Here is a 21,673-nt window from a genome sequence, read left to right as displayed (position 1 = left end):
AGTGTCAAATTTAAGATAGTAATAGCTAGGCAAAAGATCAGCCGATTCTCCAAAATGAAGTTGAATGTCAAGGCATCGAGCGTACGCGATGTCAGCCAGCAGATTTATGTAAAGCTTTATAACTTGCAGCTTCATCCAAGGTGACATGAAAGTAGCTGACAACATTACAGAAACAGAAATTATATACAAAGAAATAAATTACAATGAGGTACAAGTAGTCGTTTTACACAATCTATATACACTACACAAAAGACCTATGCCTACCCAAAGGGGTATACAAAACGAAATATCTCGTATACAGAGGGTCCTTATTCTCTCTGTATCCTGACCCCTGGTAGACACCTTAAAAAGAAAGAATTAAAAAAAAAAAAAAAAAAAAGCAGGCCAAGCCAATGGATTTGAGGGTATAACTCTGGTGGAGATGCTGCCGGCACATCTATAGTTTCAGCAGTTGAGGTCGGCATACAGCGTACAAAAATGAGCTTCCTTCGACGGTCTCCTTAATTCATCAACAGTTTTCCACATTTCAATTCAATACTAAAAAATTAAAAATGCCCTTGCCGAAACAAAAGCCTCAAAACTTTATAAGCAGAAGAAGAAATATCCGGCCTATCTCACCTGGACTCAAGTACAGGAGAAACCTTTCTATCCATTTAAATCCTAAAACCATGGCATCCACCATATATACATCTTACCAAGATTCTTGTGAGATACTGCTTCCGCTATTAATCGACGAGCCTGACCTTCTACAGCCAGAGGCAAAGATGGTGCTGCCCCAACACCAACAACAACTCCTTGCAACCTTGCCTCAATATTGTTGATGGCTCGCTGTAAGATTTAGACAGAACATGGTTTGTTGTTAGCATACGACCACATATTTTACCCACAATCTGATTTCTTAAAACCAGAACCTCGCTTCAATATTTGATTAGCAAGTCACCTCAGCAATTCTACTCTTGAAAACCCTTTAATTGAAATAGATGCTGATCATAAAAAATACGTGAAAGAACATACTCTCCTGTTCTTATAGGTTAAGCATGCTAATATATTCTACTGTTTTAAGGTTAAGGGCCTGAGGTTGCTTGCTCAAACTATCAACCCACATGTTATATTGGCAGAAGGTTATACATCTTCCATCTCTATAACTTAGTATGTTCAAAATCAATGGTCGTAACTATTTAATCGATGAGTTAATATTTGCTATGCAACATTTTGAGTCATAGCTTCTCTTGACCATTATATGATACCCTCTATGAAGTTTCAACTCGTTAAAAAATGAGTCCTTTCTCCATCAGGGTGATATTAGGTATAAAAGATGCATCAACTTTAAAAAGAAAGCCACCATGTTGCTATAAGTCAATTTGACACTCAGGTAGAATGCGGATTCAAAAAACAGTGTCCAATTTAGTAAGGTTCAAAAAGATTTGATAGGTTTGGCCTCAGAATATTTGATAGCCAACTACGTAATGATGAACTAAATGTCATTGATGCTTAGTTCAAGAAAGAATGGCATCGCCACACGTGATACAACAAATCAGCTCTAATAAAGGACATCAAGGAAGATCCAAACCTGTGCGTGTGGATTCTGAACTTCTACTCCACTGGACTTGTGAGATTTTGTCCATTCCACAAGCGGGTCATGAATGAAAGTTTCAAGAACACTCATCAAAGTCTCCCTGTGTGTTCTCAGGACAGACAACGTGATTTCACAGACCCTCAAGAAGATGCCCTCATACCCTGTGATGCCCAAGCCATCAATCATGTTCTGCAGGTACAAAAATGCGTCCATCAGTATCGATCCAAGTTCTGGGAATTAACAGTTAGGCAATAATTCAACTCCTTTAAATGTATAGACAGCGGAAACATTTTTGAAATTGAGTGCAGGAAAACACAAGCAGGTCCATATAAAAATATCTTTTGGCCCGTATGTGCTTAAAAAAAGTATGCTAAGTAAGAATACCTTGCCGCTCTAATTTAATACCAAACAATTAGTAATTTCACATCTATGGCAATAACTATTTTAAATAGAAAAGCACACAAAAGGGGTCCAAGTTTGCAACTCAATCACACGGAATGTATGCAAGATGGCAAAACGTGATATGTTTCACTATACAATTCCCAATAAATTTATACCATTTCTGGTTACGCATGCTCACAAAAAGTTGAGGATAATTTGGGACTTCTTAACCATGATAGAGAATGATGATAACCTAAAACGCATGTATATGTACACCTCTTTACCTGGGTTAGCCTGAAAGGCACCAGCTCAGGCTTCTCCAACTGCAAGCCTTTGTCAAATAAGCAGCTGAAATCAACATGAACACAATCACCGGTGGTTGAATCAAAAAGAATGTTTTCACCATGTCGGTCACCCAGCCCCACAATATGCCCAACCATGGACCAAACTGCAGTAGTGTGAGCATAAGCAACCCGAGCTCTAAACCAAGCTGCTGGCTCAGAAAAAGTGTTCAAGAACCATTTATGAAATACTGGTGGAAACATTGGAAGGATTTTGGTTTTCAACATCTCCTCCTCCAGCATTTTACCTTGGCATTGATCATAAATTCGTTTAATTTGAGGATTCGTCTTCTGCCTATCAAATTTCCCACAGGTTATGTAAATGTCTTGAAGTATATGCCGCAGTCCACGAGTGTGGGGCACCCATTCTACCATACCACAGTCCTCTGTTAGAGGAATCACCGCAAAGGTGCGAATGTAAAGATTCCTTCGACGGCTTTCAGGATATTTGGATAACAAACGATTTATCATCGCTGTGAACTCCATCATTCGCGCATCTTTCCTAAGGTCATCCTTGGGTTTGCATAGGAATGGATGTTCCCTCCCATCACTGCCCAAAAGAACAATCTGAAATACAAAAAAGGGCACCTAACATTACAAAGATGACGTACAAAATACCAATGGATTATTGAGTAAGTTCACAGGACATGAGAAGAGCAGTGGCCCAATGGCCACCTCCAAGAAAATCTTCATCAAAAGCGAATTACTTTTTTTCTTTATACCTATTTCCTGAAACCTATGCTGTCATATAAATACTCCCTCCATCCTATTTATAAAAAAAAGAACTTAATGAGAATCATTTTATGCTTGTGTTCAAAATATAATAAGTTACCATTTTTCAAATTCTGAATGGGAATTATTTAACTTGCCTGATTGACTTTTTAAAATGACCTTTACAATGGAACCCCCCAAAATGGAATAGAAAGCAAACAATACAAGATAAATCATAAATACCCATCAATGCACACTATCCTATAGGTGAAAAATTGATGATTCTACTCCTGGCTTACAGGTTAGGCCATATGAGGTATCTATCCCCATTGATTGATGAACTTTAAAAGACATTTCAAACATGTTTGAAGGCAAAAACTATCAATCCATGCCAAAGAAAGTATCCCTTCCATTGCTGCATTTTTTGTGTGTGGGGGAGAGCAACGAGGAATTATGATGCCTTCTCAAACAGAAAAACTTACTTTCTTAGGTCGCTGAAGAGAAGAAAGAATCTCAGCTTCATCAGTTATTCCTGATATTGTAGGAAGGTCTGTGGCAGAAAAGATATTAGAGGTCACGTCTGTGAATATCACATCATATGTTGGTAGACTCACAGTAAGAGATTGTTGAATTGGCATGATAATTCCCAGTGGCATCATCCTTTTCAAGGCACTAAATTCAGTTGAGATATTAATTGTCCTTGCTTTTGGCTGACCAGGATGGAAACACAACTTGATTAGATGATCAATCAGGCTAGCAAACTGAACAAACAAATTGTTGCCACTGTTTCCTTGATTGAATCCTTTCCGTGCAGCTTGTATTATTTCTGCAGCTGCCTCCCGCCTTGATGGAACAGTGGATTTTGAAACTGCCGCCATAATCCATAGGGCTTGCTGTGGGTATTGCCGAAGCACTGAGGTAATAATGTGCTTGACCAATCGAACAATTTCTTCATTTTGATGGCAAATTCTGGAAACTAACTGAGGCAGAACTGTTAACCACTGATATGTTGGCAAATCATTCAGACAGCCACGCATAATACTCATTACCTGGCAAAATAATATAAAATAAAGAATAGACCGGGAAAATAGAGGAGGGAGTCTCTCAATTTGGATATAAGAATAAAGTTCATTTTGGAAGCATTACAATTACCTTCCCATGGACGCTTTCAAATCTTTCTTGGATGACGAACCACTTCTCTGATAAATGCTTCCAAAATCAAACCATAGGGTCAACAACCTTGGAAGTGCTTGAAAGAGATTCTTGTGGCCCCTATGTAGCCCCTTTGCATAGAATAACAATACATCAGGCACGTAAGACCACCAATGCTTCTCACTGTTTACATTTGAAGAACCAACAATAGCAGAAGTTGATGGCACCATCCTAGGACCTATATCAAAATTCTCTTCCTGACGTTTCCTGGCATCAGCGAGCAGTTCATCACAATACTTGGCCATATAGAAGTATCCTTTCTCCCACTTAGGCTGCAGTTCTCTCACCCTTGAATAAAGACTTATCACATCTTCTTTCTGCTTCTGCCCAGTGTAGTGGATCCACCTAGAATAGAGGAGAAGGGTCTTTGCAATATCTCGATTTTCATTTAAAGCCTGACTGTCGCAAACCAAGGGCAGTGGGTTCAGTGGAACTAGTGAAAGACTAGTAATTGATGATATTACAGTGGAACCTACAACCTCAACAGGCATGTTCAGGAGAGTGTGTTGCAGCTCTGTAATGGCACCATCAGATCGCCTAGTACTCCACAGAAGCTTGGCCTTTTCCATGTGCACATTAGATGCTCCTGAAGCCTGAGCTTCAAGAATTGCTCGGTTGGCTGTTTCATAGTGACCAGCCAAGCGACAGAGCTTTGCGTATTGAACCCAGCAGTTCCCAACATGAGCACCAAGACCACTGGAACCAAAAACCAGTCTTCGGAAAGCCAAAAGTGGCTCCCTTGCCCAAAGTGATGGCTGTGTAAATCTGAGACGATTCTCCCAGTTCTCTATCACTTTGGAGAATCCCAGATCACCCAAATGAAATGATTTCTCCAAGAAAGAGTCATCAACAAGAAGACCTTGGAAGTCTTCCAGTTCTCGTAGCAAGTGAAGTTTCGCAATGAATGGATATGCCCTTGTATAGGAATCCATGCCAGCAGCAGCCAGAGGAGCAATCAGAGCTTGTTTGGACACTGCAATTTTCTCAGCAACTGAGAATTGATCCTTCTTCATCATTGCTTGGAGAATCTTTGCAACATCCATGTCAAAGGAAGCATTACTCTCAGAGCTGCTACAAAGTAAACCCTCTTCATCAGCTTCATTAAGGTATTCATCCATCAAATCCCACCTGCCAAGCCTCCATGCTGCTTGCACACCTTGCATGCACCATGTTTTCTTGTATTGTGGAATCCTTGAGATTAAACCATCCACATGAGTTACCATGGCCTGAAGGTGGCACATGTTTAGTAAACAGTTAAGCACATCTGAATGCCTCTGAACTGAAGTTGGTTCCATTTGCAGAGCCTGTTCGCATGAAGTTAAAACTTCTGCCCAGTTTCCAGCTTTTTTGTTGATTAAGAGTTGGTCTTGTAACCTTAAAGATTTACGTAAACAAGCCAATCCAGAAAGACCATCAGGCTCATCCAGACAGCTGTATATTTCCATTAGATATGAGATATCTTCGTCCTCAAAAACGCCACTCCTCTCAGCTGCAGGGTTGAAAGAACCCGACTTCTCCTGTACATGAGACTCATAGTACATTAGAGACCTTGCGTAAGCCTGGCACCTAAAAGAGGCTCTGGCAAGTGTCACCTTTGGGATTGCAGTCAGCAGTTCGGAAACATATTTATACTGCACGAGGAGCTGATCCTGATCTGTCAAAGTTGGATGTTGATCCTTTGACTTGGATGCCTGCTGCTTAGAAGCTGATGACTGAAAAGACCGGGAAAGAGCTAGCTCTTGTTCAACATCATCCACCCATTGCCCAAGATTATCAAGAAGAGTGAACACAGCCTGGACGCAAACTTCATTTTGCCCACCACTGACTCCGTGAACTGTAGCCCCACTATTTTCTGATGCGGCAGCATCAAGAACATATAGTATTTCTTCTGTTATGCCACTGCGTGCTTCCCTTGTACCATGACAAACAGCATCAAGGACTAAATATGGCAGCAGATACATAGCTGTTTGCATATCGTGGCGCACTATACCTCGACAAGAATTAAAAATACCAGCACGAGATCCAGTTGCATGCACAGTTAGTTTTTTTATCCAAAAGAAAATCCACCTCCTGAATGACATAGAGGGGCGGTAAATTGGGCCTGTGCATGCAGAATCAGCCACATTTGGAAGCTGAAATCTAGAGGTTAAGCAGGGGGCAATTATCTCTTTAACATAATTAGAAAACCGGTCCCACAGTTTTTGACCCCTCCCATTCATCTCACTGCTACCAGTAGCACTCTTAATCCCAGATGCAGCAACTTTCAAAGAGCTTTTTTCCTTCAGTGGCTGTGACATAGAAGCAGAAGCATTGATGTCCAGTGATGCCTCACAACCTGCAATTTTTAGCAGCTCCTGTATAGCCAATGCAGCTGAGTCTTGAATAATGGTATCTGGTGCAGCTCTGAAAGCCCTGGCCAGATGCTTGTGGATCAACTCAAATATGAGGTCATCATCAGAACATTCAATTTTAAAGCGTTGGCATGAAAAACCCTTCACTTTGGCAGGGTCAACTGCACCCAGTGCTCCTAGGCAATCCGCACAGATCAACTTCAGCCGCTGTCCTACTGCAGTCCTTGATTCTTCTGCACATCCTCTTAGTAAAGATGCGATCAAAGAGCTCAAAATATCCATGTCTGAACCAGCTTCGGCAGTGATCAGAGCTGTAACCTCACCCCTTCTTAGGTTTAGCAACTTTCTCAACTCGAACACTACCATATACCTCACATTCAAGTTCTCATGATTCAAACCATCAGCAACATCTCGCAATTGATCCTTCAAGATCATGGACCCACGGGCATCTTGTATTGCTCTGTTAATTTCTGTCAAAGCAGGAATACTGGGTAATGGAGGGAACTCGCGAATACGTTCCTTTAGCGTAACCTTGTTCTTTAAAACAAGTTCTTCCAAAATTCTAACCACTTTATCCAAATTCGTTGAAGGATTTTCTTTCTCTCTCTCCAACAAAGGAATAAGAGCAGCAAAAACTTGAGAAATTACATGTTTAGTGCTAGATGGTGATACTTTTGCTAGCTGCTCAATGAAAAAAAGCAAGACACAGAGACCCTCGGTCTGTAGCGATTCTTTATCAACAGCATGCATGAGAAGAACCATCAGTTTTGGCACATAAGTACTAAGCTGAGTTTCCATCATTTTAATCAGCATCTCAATACGTTTTAAGGCTTGTTGCTGCAGCGATAAATCATCGGCATGGAGCATTTTTCTATCAATACTATTAAGGAGGCCAACAAAATGATTCCTCAAAAATCCTGGAAGATCTTCGCCACCAGTTAGAACTCTAGCAACTTCTTTAATCATCTGAGGTACTCTTGCTAACCTGTAAACAGATACAAAACCACAACACTTGGAAGAATTGCCGATTTTTTAATCATACACATAATCTGGTAATATTGTAAGTACAATATATCAGTTAAAGCTTCTAACTTCACTCTGTCGTCGCTGGTCAGTGGCCTCATGAATCAAGACATACAAGTGAGAGAAAAGATCAAATAAAGTAAAGCAAATGCACAGGCAATATATAAATGAATCATTATGACCCGCATATTCACAAAGCCAACACCTACAAAAAACATGCACGGAAAACCCCAGACCAGGGAGTTTCACAAAACACAAAAGGAAGAAGAATAACCAGAGCAGCTATAGCAACTTCCAAAATTACTTGTGCTCTCGTGAACTTGAGTGGACCTTTATACCTTTCAGTTATCTCATCCGAATCACCACCATCCAGAAAGCAAACCAGTTCATCTAAAAGGGCAGGTAATGCTGCCGCAAATATTTCTTGCTTGTCAGAACCAGTATGTGTATGGTAAAATTGCAAAGCTGAGAGTAACTCTTGCTCATCAGCTCGATGGAGAGCAAAAGCAAGCACTTTTGGCAGCCAATTAACTATCAGAGGCACCATATCGATATTCACACACTTGGCCAACTCATATAAGGTATCAACTGCTTGATCATTATCCTGCTGAGACACCACTACCTTTGGAAGAACAACAGGAATCATTTTCTTCACAAGTTCTTCAGTTTCAATACCAAGAACAGCTTCTGCAAACTCCCTGACCATTTTTGGACGGCTGGCAAGCCTCGCAGATAGATAATCAAATAGTTCATTTCGTATATGAACAACTTTAAGAAGGGTAAGCTCGAATCCTCCTTTAAGATGAAAGTAGCAAGATTTGTGTATTAACCTCGATGCACTCATTCTCACTGTAACATGTTGGTTATCAAGCTGATCAACTAACAAGATGAGAGACAACAAGAAAAGTTGGCTGTGAATATCAACTGCAACCATGATTTCTGCAGTAGATTCCAAAAGAGTTTCAAAGATTTGGGGATCTTCAGCTGCTGCCAAGGCATGTTTAATTATATCCAGAAAATTTTGTTCTTTGCTTTGGTTGGATCTGCCCTCACAAAAAAACAAATAGCTGAAAATATGATCCTCAAGAAAGGAACTAATCTGAGAGCAAAAGGCTTCCCTCACAGCCTTCCTTTGATTAAGGAGCAAAAATTCAATGCATTTGGTCCATTCAGATCTTGTTTTAAGCAGAAGATCTGGAGTCCCATGTATAAGAATCCTTCGAAGAATTCCCACGCAGGCAACTTGAGCCTCTTCTGATGACTCATCATAAAGAATTTCAAAGAAAAGAGTCTGTGGATGGAAGAAATCAGAATCCAAACTAATTTCTGTCTGATGCAAATCAGATGGATCTATTATTCTTGAATATAGTTCATGATTGTGTACAACATTTCGGTCACACTTCGAACACCAGAATCCTTTAGGCAAGTAATCCAATGTTTGACTATGTTTCTCATTGTTTATATTAAGAAATAACTTGCATGCACTTTTATGCAGACCATCTACAGCAGCAAAAGAACCATGAAGGCATGACAAAAAACCAAGAGAAAGGGGAATAATACTCTTAACCTTCTCATCCTTCTCTCTCCCTAAGAACCTGCAAATTGAACATAAATAAAGAAAGAAAAAAAATTAAGTCAGAAGTCCTTGCATTAATAAACTTAAGCAAAAAAAACACAAGGGCCTTAGTGCATCACACTTTGGCACTTGCTTAAAAAAGTTACATGAACCTAGACTGTGAGTGCATGCATAGAGCAAGGAAAATCCACAAAATCTCAGCTGACACTCAAACACCCCTCTGACCCAGAAAACGTGCACAGACATATGTATCTATGTATATGTATATAATATTGAAACGAATAACTCTATTCTAAGGCCTTTACACCACATACCATCTACATGGCATAATTTGATTTGAAAAATAAATTTTAAAATTTGAATCTTACATATAAAATTATGACATGCGGATGGTGTGTGGTATAGAGGCCTTAGAATCACAAATATTGACCCTTATCATAAAATATCAAGCCTCTTACTTGCACCATGGTACTTCTTATTGACAGGGCTTGCTAGTAATGTGCAAACAATCAAGACATGACAACTATATTGTGCACTTTACAAGTGACCCAAGCCAAGCCTGAATTATCCATGAGCTAGAATCTCCAAGAACAGGAAAGGTATGCGGCTAGGATTTCAAATGAACCAAGCTCTGACAGCTGCATAAGCTCATTGTTTCCAAGTATTCCATGCATCAGAAATATAAAAAAGAATGATCATGGGATCTAACTCCCGTGCTTATATGCAAACTCATTAGATCAAAGACCTAAACATAACCCTAACTTATTTTATTTATAACATCAGTGTCTCTTACTTGTGTCATGCTACTTCTTATTGCCTTGAACTTGCTAGTGATGTACAACATTCTATACATTACAACTAAATTGTGCATTTCAGAAGTGAACCTGGTCAAGCCTGAATTATCCGTGAGTTAAAATGTACAAAAACAGAGGTCATGCGATGAGTATTTCAAATGAACCAAGCTTGAACAACTGCATGAGCTCATTGTTTGCATGTTAATTCATCCATCAGAAATATAAAACAGGATGATCTTGGAGTCTGACTCTCATGCTTATATGCAAACTCTCGAGGTCATACACCTAAGCAATAACCCTAATTTTGAGCATGAATCTTATTTTGATTTAGTTGAATTTAGACAAGATTTAAGCATTCGTTCTTGGTTTACAAACTATTTAATGTACAATTTTGATGCCTAAAATAAGGAAATGGTTTCAAGGAAGAAAAAAAATTCATGAATTCATAAAATTTTCTCAAAGAAGCCTCCAAAAGAATTTTGATCCCTTATTCACTTCCTAGCATTATCAATGACAGTCAAGAAATGAAAAACTCAATCAAACTAATAACAGTTATATATGTAAATACTGTGCTAACAAAAACAACTAAAAAATAAAAGAACTACAACAGTTCTTACTCCAGCCTTCTGAATATATGTGTTAGTGCACCAAGACCAGACCACAAGACAATCACTGGCATAGAAACAACGGCTTCAAGTCTAACTTCTTCAACTTCGTCATGAAGGCTCAAGTCCAATACTTCAAGACCAATTTCAGTTATTAAGCTAGGACCAAGCTTGGAAGCCACTTGAACTGAGATACATTTAGTTGTCCATCTATGATGAGGTTCAGTAACCACAAGAGAATGGGACCATGGTAGCTTTAGTACCACAGGTAAAAGGTCTGCCTTATTATCTGTATTTTTTAATATCTCGGTCTCCAAAAAAGGGGTACCTAGCAGAAAAGATATAATCGACATTACATCACAGATATAGAATGGAAGCAAAGGAGATACGGGTAGCAAATCTTCATAGGATGAGCAGTATATGGAATAGAATATCCGATTTTTTCAATGTAGTAAATACTCTTCTCTGTTCACAACCCTAGAGATGAGAGCTATCAAATTTTATACTTATCTCACCATCATATTTATAAGCAGCACCCTTCATGATTTCAACGTTGTTATGATTAGTTTTATAAGCACATTCAACTTAGGACTCAGAAAGGCCTGTACCATCATCCATGTACCAGAAAGCAGCACCTAGATCAATTGAAAGAAGCACACTTGCCTTAATCTATGAGAAATTTGGAGACTGCAATGAAAATTAAGAATTGAGAATGCTTTAAGAACCAGAACCATGATAACATTAACATATACACTATAAACAAGGTCGGGAAGCCTGCTGAAGGTTAGACTCACTGCCTTACTTTGCAAAAGCAATATGCTGTGAATTCCTTCCAAGTAAATGGAAACATCAAGTGCGATCGAATTTCCTTGCCTTGCCTACATCATGTAAACCTCAGTCAATATTATGGTAAAAAGCAGTACATTTATTACCGGAGTTTGCACATTAAGCCTACCTACCAGATCGCATATCCAGGGTATCCATGCATACATCTGTTGGAAAATGCAGATTGACAGATTGGTCTCTGGGTATCTATAGAAGGCAATGCATAGCATGCTAAGAGCTGTCAATGCAACATGAGGGCTTAAAGTATCACGTCCAACATCAGGAGAGCTTAGATATCTAACAAATGAATGAAGTGATTTATGCATATTATTCGCATATTTGTCTTCTCTTTCACAAGCGACGATGCTAGTATACTTGCTTTGCATCTGAACACTAGCAACAGAAGCCATTGTTTCTAGATCCAACTTTTGACGTTTGACCTTGAAAGTATCCACATCCAGAATGGGCCTCTTTTCTCCAACCCTCAAGTTTTCAATTGATGTATCACTTGATGTTAATGAATCCTGACCACAGTAATTTGTTGCTTTGCCCCCAACACTATCAGGTCCAAGAATTGACAAAGCAACTTGAAAGCAGTCTATCAGTTGAAAGCAAGGTTCTGGAAAACAGAGCATGTGAATAAGGGATTCTGGCTTCCAGACATGAGGGGGGCAGATTTTAGCAATTCGTATGTATGCATTGCACAATGCAACCTAGATAAAGCAAAGATATAAAATTAGAAATAATTGTTAAGTCTCCTGCAATATTTTAATCCCTTACATCTGTCAGCTACCCCAAAATATAAGAGAAAAACCTGATAAAAATAACAAAAGCTTGCCTAACAAGATTTAACCTTAAGCTCCTGGCTTTTAGTTCTCCACATTGACCGAGGAAAAACATTGACTAAATCTGCAGCTGTTAGGTTGACTACATCATCAGAACAACTGGAGTGTAGTGCATTAAGGCAGCCACCCAAGGATGAATCATAAGCCATATTTCTGCAGTGTAGGCTTACTGTTAGGATACTAAGGGAAAATAAGCAAATAATACAGTTTCAATAACTTCATCAATATGCTTCCATAGATGGTTTTGTGATAAAAATACCAATAATAGGTGATAACAGTTAAAAGCAATCGAATCTCAGCACCAGATTTGACAGATATATAAGATGTTAAAACTAACAAGAAAATAAAATCCAATCCAGCAGAAAAATTAACATTTTTTAGTCCAATCATTTGAGGTATAAACAAACTGAATCACCCATGGAAATGGGATTATACTAATTAGGGAATATTATATAATGTTAAAAAATGTTACAGAAAACAGAATATTGTCCAGGAGGTTAATCCACCTAAGTGACATCATGTACAACATTAAACATTAACACTACGAGTTCCACTAATAATTATCAAGAAGTTTCAAATACCTGAAAACAGGAAGACCTTCTTTGTCCTCACTTAATATGGTAGTTATTGACTGGATCAGATTGTGACGAGCAATAATATCATAATTTGTCACTGATCCAATGGCGCGTGCAAAGTCAAAACATGCCTTCCACAGAATTTTAATTGTCAGGCAACTGTATTATAAGGATACCATGAATCACATACATAAATTAAAAGGAGCAATATTAGCCCAAGAAATCAATTGCATCAACAAGGTCATAAACCAAGTTGTATATACCAACAAGAGTTCTTGCGACCTACCATTTGCAAATCAGCATCGCCATAACATAAAAGAGAACATGCAGCCGAAACAAATGAAGCATGGATTAGTCCTTCAACATACAAAGTTCCTTCCGTTAAGCATTTACTGAGAAGCTTAATGATCCATGTAGCAAAAGGTCGCCACCTCCTTTTTCCCGTAAGGTCAATCATAATACCAGCACCATCAGATGGTTTATTGCTTTCTGGAAGATCCCCAAGATGAGCAGGGTCACTTAAAATTCCCATAAAGGTCTCACGGAAGCATTTCAAAGTCAAGCGACTGGATTCCGTAATGTTTGAATTGTCAGCACAGAGTAAAGCAACATACAAAAGATCTGCATGAAAGCAAAGACACGTAACTTTCCATTTTATTATGGTTTTGACTAATTCATACAACTTCATGAGAAGAAGCAATGGACTTTTTATGGCTACCAAAAGTTCAATCCAGACTATGACATGATAGGATCACACACTACGGACGAACATACCAGAAAACCAATTACGACCTGTAAAACATATGACAGAAGTGGTCCAACTAGCATCAAAATGTCATAAAGATATTTTCTTACCTTCAACAACCAACATGGAATCAACAAAAAATTGTCGGTACGTGTCTCGAGCTCCAGTGCGAAGTAAGGATAAAAGGGATCCAACCGTCTCAAAAATTACTCCGTGTCGAGAGCTGAAAATTAGGAATTGCAAGCAGAATGAGCAAAACACGAAGTAACATCACCAAAAATCTACACCAAACAGCTGAGACTTCATGAAATTTGCTAACCGAAACGAAGGTTCCGCAAAGAAAGGCAGTACTCGACCGACCGCAGGTAAAATTGCACTAGCCTTTCCGTGGTAAAAGACTCCAGGAAAATTCCTTGCAGTGTGAGCGATTAGCTTCAGTACAGCTATAACTTCTCTCTCATTCGCTGCAAGTATTAATAAAAATAAAAATCAAATCGAGAGTCTCGTTTGCTTCAAATATTAATAAAAAAAAATTAAGATAATAAAATCGAAACAATCACTGTACTTTTAAACAAAACTTTGCGTTCGTTTTTTAAAACTTATTTGTGCATTCATTCAGTTTCAACAAATTAGCTTTAATAATAGAGTAGACACGGTAGAAAATCTCGAGTTCTTGGAGATGACATTCGTTTTCCTTCCATTTTCGTCGGTGGGAGCCAAACAGAGAGAGCCAACATAGAAGTACCAGAGGAAGAAGGGACCACGTAGGCGTGGAGAAGATTGGGTAGAACGGCGCGGAATCTGAGTTCCAAAGCGTCATCGCCTCCGTTATTTGGAGGAGTCGATGAGGAGGCTGCTATGCGTTCTCGCAGCTCGTGTACAAGGCTGGACAGGTTCGCCATGCCCTTCCTCTCATGCGCCCTTTCCTCTCCTTCGCTGTCCCTCCTCTCTCTCTCTCTCTCTCTTCCCTCCCAATTTCGAACGAAATGCACGAGTCAGTGCTGCTTGCTAATGCTAAGCAAGTAAGCATGAGATTTGGGCCCGTCATGGACCCGCCGTGCCTTGCTTTGCTGCAACCTTTGTTCTTGGTCCATATCTAATAGAGAGCCCATTCTGAGCAAACCTGAGAGCATCGGCCCAAAACCCGCCATATATCACAACAATTATTTAGTATTTATTAGGGATTGCTACAGGTAACAGAGTTTTTGCAGATGAGTTGAGTTGAGTTGTAAATAATAATATTTTATAGATCCTATTCAGATAGGTTTGAAACTTATACTTCTCAGTTTAGTTTAATTTTAAACTGAGTCTAACATCCAAATACTCAACTCTCAAATCACTAAATTCATCTCAATTCAAAATTTTTTTACACGTGAGATTCACAACCTTTTTTTATCTCAACATATCTTTACATGCAGGACCTATGACTGTTTTCAACTTCTCATAAATACATATAAATTCATCTTAACATCCAAATACATCTAAACTCATCTTAGGTGGGCTCCACAAAGCTCATTCCAGCATCTCAACTCATTACTATTCATAAAGATCTTAACTCAGCTCAACATTGAAATGAGGCCTTAACTTTTTAAATTGAGATAAGTTTAACTTTTTAGATTAAAATGTATAAAGTAGGTTGTGATAAGTTTAATTTTTTTTATGAAAAGTTAAAAAAGTAATTGGTCTCATTAATAATTTACTTGAAATGAGTCAAAATGAGTTGAGTTTATTTTAACAACCGAGCACAACTTCATTTTATAACTTTGTTAAAAAGTTTTAAGTAGTAAATTGTTTAATAAGCATGAGCCTAAAGCACTTTATAAAATTATTCTTGTGGTTTTCAGTGTTCATTTTTCAACAAAAATCTTAATTTAGTGTCTTGAAAAACAAAAGTAGGTTTTCAGCTATTTTTAGGTGTTTAAAAGCATTTTCTATAAATTTTGCAAACATAATACTTTATAGTTAAAGAATTCAAAGATTGGGTTTAGCAGGATTTATGTTAGAAAAATTTAAATGGGTCAAAACTCTCTAGCGTTAACGACCCAGGACTAAAAAATTGATATACTAAGATCTCGTTTAGATGTTAAATTGAGTTGAAATAAGATTGAATTGAGTTCTTTATAAATAGTAATAAGTTGAGATGATAGAATGGAAATTGTGGAGTCCGTCTAAGATAAGTTTATATATATTTAGATATTAAAATGAATTTAGATATATTTATGGAAAGTTGAAAAATATTATAGGTTTCACGTGTAAATAAATGTTGAGTTGGAAAAATATTGTGGGTCCTACGTGTAAAGATGCGTTAAGTTAAAAAAAGTTATGAGTCACACGTGTAAATAGATTTTAAATTGAGATAAGTTTAATAATTTAAAAGTTAAGTGTTTGGTTATTAGATTTAGTTTAAAATTAGACTAAACTGAATTGATTTCAGTTCAGTCCAAATTCCAAACGAGACCAAAAAGTGGAATGTATTTTCAGAGATTTTTTATTATTACTATTGTTTAGAATTGAAGTAGGAAATAGAATTCGTTATAATATAAATTTTAATTATATAATTTTATTAAATGATTTTATTATTAAAAAAGTATTTAGTATTTAGTGTAGGATAAAATTACAGCAGTTTTTTTTCTCAAAATTTTCTACATCTTCTTGCTTCTATTACAAGTTTAGGGCTACGATTATAGAGAACCCTGACCCTGAAATTTCAAAACACGTAGAGCGGCCTAAGCTCTCCTTGATCCCAATTGTTAATATCTCCTTGTTGATTAAACAACCACAGCTCAAAAAGTGCGAGCCGGCAATCCATTGTTACACGGCTTGATCAAACCGATCTAGAGTTCCATTAGAAAGGGTGTGATTGAGTTTAGGAGGAAGAAGAGAAGAGTTCTCGAGAAGGTTCGGTCAAACACGTGAAGTATGCTGGGATCAACAGAAGGCTTAAGTCGCTTGGGAGTCAACGAAAGGGTTGGACCGGGCCAAGCTTCATCACCACATGCTTTAATTTCGTTAATGGGCTGGGAGTGTGTTCCCTAGGGCCCAATTATTTTGTCTTGTTTTTTCTTATTTTGGCCGTTTGGCCTTACGACAATAAGGCCTTATGGTCTATTGCTTTTATTATTTTTTTTTTATGTTTCCTGACCGTTAGCCAGCTGACACCTTTTAAGCTGGATAGTATCCTTTGCTACGGCATGCTAAATGAATTCAAACTTTTTGTCATCTTCTATCTTTTCTCTCTATCTCTCATCCGCTGCAAGAATGGAAGTTCCTTCTTCTTCCTTCCCTGTTTCGTCGAATATAGAAGATTCCAGTCCATATCATCTCCAAAATGGAGATTCTCCTTGATCGATTTTGGTCTCCAATTTGCTCACAGGAGACAACTATAACAGTTGGTCTCGATCAATGGAAATGGCTTTGAAGGCCAAGAACAAAATCGGTTTCATCAATGGTGCCATTACTCAGCCAGTTGAAATAAATTCTTCATATGCTAAATGGGATAGATGTAATAGCATGGTATTATCATGGATTCTTAATTCCGTGGTCAGGAATATTGGGGAAACCATTGTATATGCAAAAACTGCCAAAGAGATGTGGGATGAGTTGAAGCATCCATTTTCTCAAGGCAATGGACCAAGGATTTTCCAGTTGCAAAAACAGCTTTCTTCTTTATCTCAAGATCAAACCTCGGTGAGTGTTTATTATCGAAAGTTCAAGTGCTTATGGGATGAACTCATGAACTATAATCAGATGCCTTGTTGTACATGTGCTGCATCTAAAAACTGTACTTGTGGAGCTGCTCGTTTGATTGTAGAGTATCAACAACATCAACATGTAATCATGTTTCTTATGGGTCTAAATGAAGAATTTGCTCATGTCAGGGGCCAGATTTTACTATTGGAACCCTTACCGCCTATTACTAAAGTTTTCTTTTTAATCAGTCAAGAAGAGAAACAAAGAGAAGTTGGCTCTATGGGAAGAGTAGGGTTTGAACCTAATGTAGCCTTCATGAACAAAAGAGTTAAAGGTTTGAAGGTTAATACTGGAAAGTAGCAATACAGAAAAGAAAAACTATTGTGCACTCACTGTGGAATAACCAATCACACAGTGGACAAGTGTTACAAATTACATGGATACCCGCCAAGTTACAAACAAAAAGGAAAAGTTTCATCAACAAATCAAGTAAGGGTCCAACCCTCGAGTACTCCTTTTGATCAAAATTGCATGTCTTTCTCTCAAGAAGAGTATAAGCAACTATTGGCATTAATTCGACCACAACCAACTGAGTTACCCAAAAACACTCATCAGGCAGCAAATGTACTATCAACATCCAATCTGCCTTCATTCTCAGGTAAAACAGTTTGTCATTCAACCTTTCCATCCATGAAAAATGAGAATTTAACATCATTCTCTAGCACCTGGATCATAGATACAGGTGCTACAGACCATATTTTTCATTCTATAAATCTTTTCACCTCAATCACTTGAGTTCTCAATACATTTGTCAAATTACCAAATGGAGAAAATGTTGCAGTAACACATCTTGGTACTGTCAATTTATCAAAGGGTTTAGTTTTGAAAGATGTTTTATGTGTTCCTAGTTTTGCATATAATCTTCTTTCAGTAACTAAACTTACATCTGATCAGAAATGTTGTTTTATTTTTTTGCCTGAGATTTGCTATATACAGGGTCTTACTCCATGGAAGATGATTGGGAAGGGTAGAAGGACAGCCGGCCTTTATCTTCTACAACAACCATCAATCAGTACAATTGCTACTTCCATACTTTCACCTAGTGTAAATTCTGCTTATCACTTGTGGCATAATAGACTAGGTCATCCCTCATCTTCGAGGTTATTGTTCCTTTCCAAGTCAATTCCAAATTTCACTTTCAATAAATCTGTACATGAACATCATTGTACAATCTGCCCATTGGCAAAGCAAAACCGATTATCATTTCCAGTTCACTCTTATAAACCTAGTTCAATTTTCCATTTAATTAATTGTGATATATGGGATCCATTTTCAGTACCTACTCATGATGGTTTCAAGCTTTTTTTGAAAATTGTTGATGATTATTCTAGATCAACTTGGGATTACTTAATGAAATCTAAATCTGAAGTTAAACATATTTTTATAGCATTTTATAACTTGGATTATACACAGGTCCACCAGAAAATAAGATGCATAAGAACAGATAATGGTTTAGAATTTCAAATGAGAGAATTTTTTTATTATAAAGGAATTATACACCAAACTTCTTGTGTTGAGACTCCTCAACAAAATTAAATAGTTGAGAGGAAACATCAACATCTTTTGAATGTGGCAAGAGCTTTAAGATTTCAATCAAATGTTCTATTAAATTTTTGGGGAGAATGTGTTTTTAACAGCAACTCACATCATTAATCATATACCATCCCATATTCTTGAAAATAAATCACCACAACAGATTCTTTATGGTGATACCCCTTCTTATAATCATTTTAAAGTGTTTAGTTGCCTATGTTATGCTTCTACCTTAAGCAATAACATATCAAAATTCTCTCCTAGAGCTAGAAAGTGTGCATTTGTTAGTTATCCTTTTGGAACAAAAGGACACAAGTTGTATGATTTGAACTCTAATAATTTTTTTGTTTCCCTAGATGTAATCTTTCATGAGCATCTTTTTCCCTTTCAGACTATAGATTCTTCCCAACAAACTTGCATACCATCTGAGTTGGTATTACCTAATTCCATTTCAGACCATATAATCACAATCATCAAACATTCCAGATTACTTGTCAACTAATTCCAATAATATCTCGAATTCTATTACATCTACACCAGCATCCTCACCCTCTTCAAACCAAATTCCAGATATTCCTCCATTACAAGGTACAAATCATTTTCCTCCTCTTAGAAGGTCTACTAGACAACAAAAAGTTCCTGACTATTTGCAAAATTATCATTGCAATTTAGCCTCTACCTTTACCACATCATCTCTTGGCTCATCTGATATGACTTCAGGTAACAAATACAACATTTCTGAATTTTTATCATATGAACATTTGTCTCCTTTTCATAAAGCTTTTAGCATCTCTATTTCATCTCAAAAAGATCTTGATTTCTACCACCAAATTGTTAAGCATTCTCATTAGAGAGATGTTATGTCCATTGAATTAGCTGCCTTAGAATCAAATGATACATGGACTCTCACTGGACCTCTACAAGATAAAAATTCTATCGGTTGTAAGTGGGTATATAAAACTAAGTTTAATGATGATGGCTCAATTGAGAAATATAAGGCAAGACTAGTTGCCAAGACTTATACTCAAAGGGAATGGCTTGACTATTTAGAAACTTTTTCTCCAATTGCAAAAATGGTGACAGTGAGGTATTTCTTATCCTTGGCAGCAATTCATAATTGGCATCTAGTGCATTTAGATGTCAATAATGCTTTCCTTTATGGTGATTTGGATGAAACAATTTACATGAGACTTCCACCTGGATATCTTAAAAAGGGGGACACTCGAGTTTGCAAGCTACAAAAATCCTTATATGGATTAAAACAGGCCTCTAGGCAATGGAACTCAAAGTTCATTGTAGCCTTGGTTGAGTTGGGGTTTGTTCAATCTAAATCTGACTATTCATTGTTTACAAAGAAAACAAATGATTATTTTGTGGCTCTTTTGGTGTATGTGGATGATATCCTACTGGCCAGTAGTGATCTCTCTGTTGTTCAGAATATCAAGCACTCTTTGAGTACATTTTTCAAGCTAAAGGATTTAGGTCCTATCAAGTATTTCCTAGGAATGAAAATAGCTCGATTCAAGAAGGGCATTTCTATATGCCAAAGAAAATATGCACTAGAATTGATAGCTGATATTGGTTTATTGGCTTCTAAGCCAGTGAATTTTCCTATGGATTCCCATTGCAGACTTTCTAAGTCTGATGGAAAATTGCTTGAAGATACAACTGCCTACAGGAGGCTCATAGGCAAGTTATTGTACCTTACTCATACCAGGCCAGATATAACCTACTCAGTTCATTATTTGAGTCAGTTTTTAGAATCACCTCGTGTTCCTCATATGCAAGCAGCACTCAGAATAGTTAGATATGTCAAGATGGCACCAGGTCAAGGCATTTTCCTTTCCATTTCATCTAGAGTTATTTTGAAAGCTTTTGCTGATTCGGATTGGGCAAATTGTCCTGATACAAGAAGATCTGTCTCTGGATATTGTGTTTTCCTTAGTGATTCATTAGTTTCTTGGAAATCCAAGAAGCAAACCACTGTCTCCAGGTCTTCTGCAGAGGCTGAATATAGATCCATGGCATATGCAGTTTGTGAATTAACTTGGTTAAAGTCATTGCTCACTAATTTTTATCAGCTTCATTCTAAACCTTCCTTATTATTTTGTGACAACCAACCTACACTCCATATTGCAGCTAATCTCGTTTATCATGAGAGAACGAAACATATTGAATTAGATTGTCATCTCTTTAGAGAGAAAATTCAAGCTGGCCTGCTCAGAACACTACATGTCTCATCTTCTCATCAACTTGTAGATTTGTTAATCAAGCCTCTCGGTTCTAATGTTTTTCATTCCTTGTTATGCAAGATGAATGTTCACAACATCTATCATTCATCTTGAAGGGGACTATTGTAAATACTGTCAAGTTGATTTCACTTCTTAGTCCTTACTAAATACTATAGTTACTTTGTTTAGTTAATTCTGTTTTAGTCTTTTACCATCAGTTAGTTAGACTCAGTTGTATATAAGTAGAAGGGTAAGTTGATGTATTTCTTTAAAGCGGAATAATAACAGATTTGATTTCTTTTTACCTTCTTTAATCTCCTATCTTCTTGATTGAAGTTGTATCAATAACCCTCCAAATTCATAGGCTAATGTGGACTCTAATAAGCCAACCGAAACCTCCCTCTACTCCTAAAACCTATCATGCGGACCACAAGGACAATAACCCGAGCATTATTGGTGAGGCTTTGCCTATGGAGGAGATACATATTTTTAATTCTTCTTCTATGCTAGCTAACGATCTAAATTTAAATTCTAGTACAGCTATTCCAGAAGATGAATAGCAGCTATTAAAAATCCATCTATCTGATTCAGAAATTGTG

General features: G+C 37.5%; 2 protein-coding genes across 2 annotated transcripts; one reads left to right on the top strand and one right to left on the bottom strand.

Annotated features, from left to right (window-relative positions):
- Positions 1-164: 164 nt before the first annotated feature.
- Positions 165-14,544, bottom strand: LOC121245238 (serine/threonine-protein kinase ATR-like). Its single transcript, XM_041143501.1, is given in 17 exon segments — positions 165-828; positions 1,571-1,765; positions 2,242-2,865; positions 3,492-4,058; positions 4,162-4,175; positions 4,178-7,557; positions 7,934-9,190; positions 10,583-10,898; positions 11,179-11,205; positions 11,373-11,448; positions 11,530-12,108; positions 12,249-12,393; positions 12,822-12,946; positions 13,102-13,436; positions 13,671-13,783; positions 13,880-14,024; positions 14,306-14,544. Coding segments are annotated over 17 exon segments (8,223 nt in total). The 5' UTR covers positions 14,463-14,544; the 3' UTR covers positions 165-660.
- Positions 14,545-19,916: 5,372 nt separating this feature from the next.
- LOC121245242 (uncharacterized mitochondrial protein AtMg00810-like) lies at positions 19,917-21,024 on the top strand. Its single transcript, XM_041143503.1, has 2 exons — positions 19,917-20,876; positions 20,983-21,024. Exons 1-2 carry the CDS (start codon positions 19,917-19,919, stop codon positions 21,022-21,024), a joined length of 1,002 nt encoding a protein of 333 aa, XP_040999437.1.
- The last annotated feature ends 649 nt before the right edge of the window (positions 21,025-21,673 follow it).

Source organism: Juglans microcarpa x Juglans regia, unplaced genomic scaffold, assembly GCF_004785595.1.
Source record: "Juglans microcarpa x Juglans regia isolate MS1-56 unplaced genomic scaffold, Jm3101_v1.0 JmScfU0011, whole genome shotgun sequence".
In the NCBI taxonomy this organism is placed as follows: Eukaryota; Viridiplantae; Streptophyta; class Magnoliopsida; order Fagales; family Juglandaceae; genus Juglans; species Juglans microcarpa x Juglans regia.
Note: the sequence above shows the minus strand (reverse complement) of the source record. Positions and strands in the feature narration are given on the sequence as shown.

What these genes read in the sequence shown, in the direction of transcription:
- LOC121245242 (XM_041143503.1), top strand. Translation starts at nt 19,917, where the DNA reads ATGGTGACAGTGAGGTATTTCTTATCCTTGGCAGCAATTCATAATTGG. An exon ending in ATAGATCCATGGCATATGCA is followed by an intron (nt 20,877 to 20,982) that starts GTTTGTGAATTA and finishes TCCATATTGCAG; the next exon opens with CTAATCTCGTTTATCATGAG.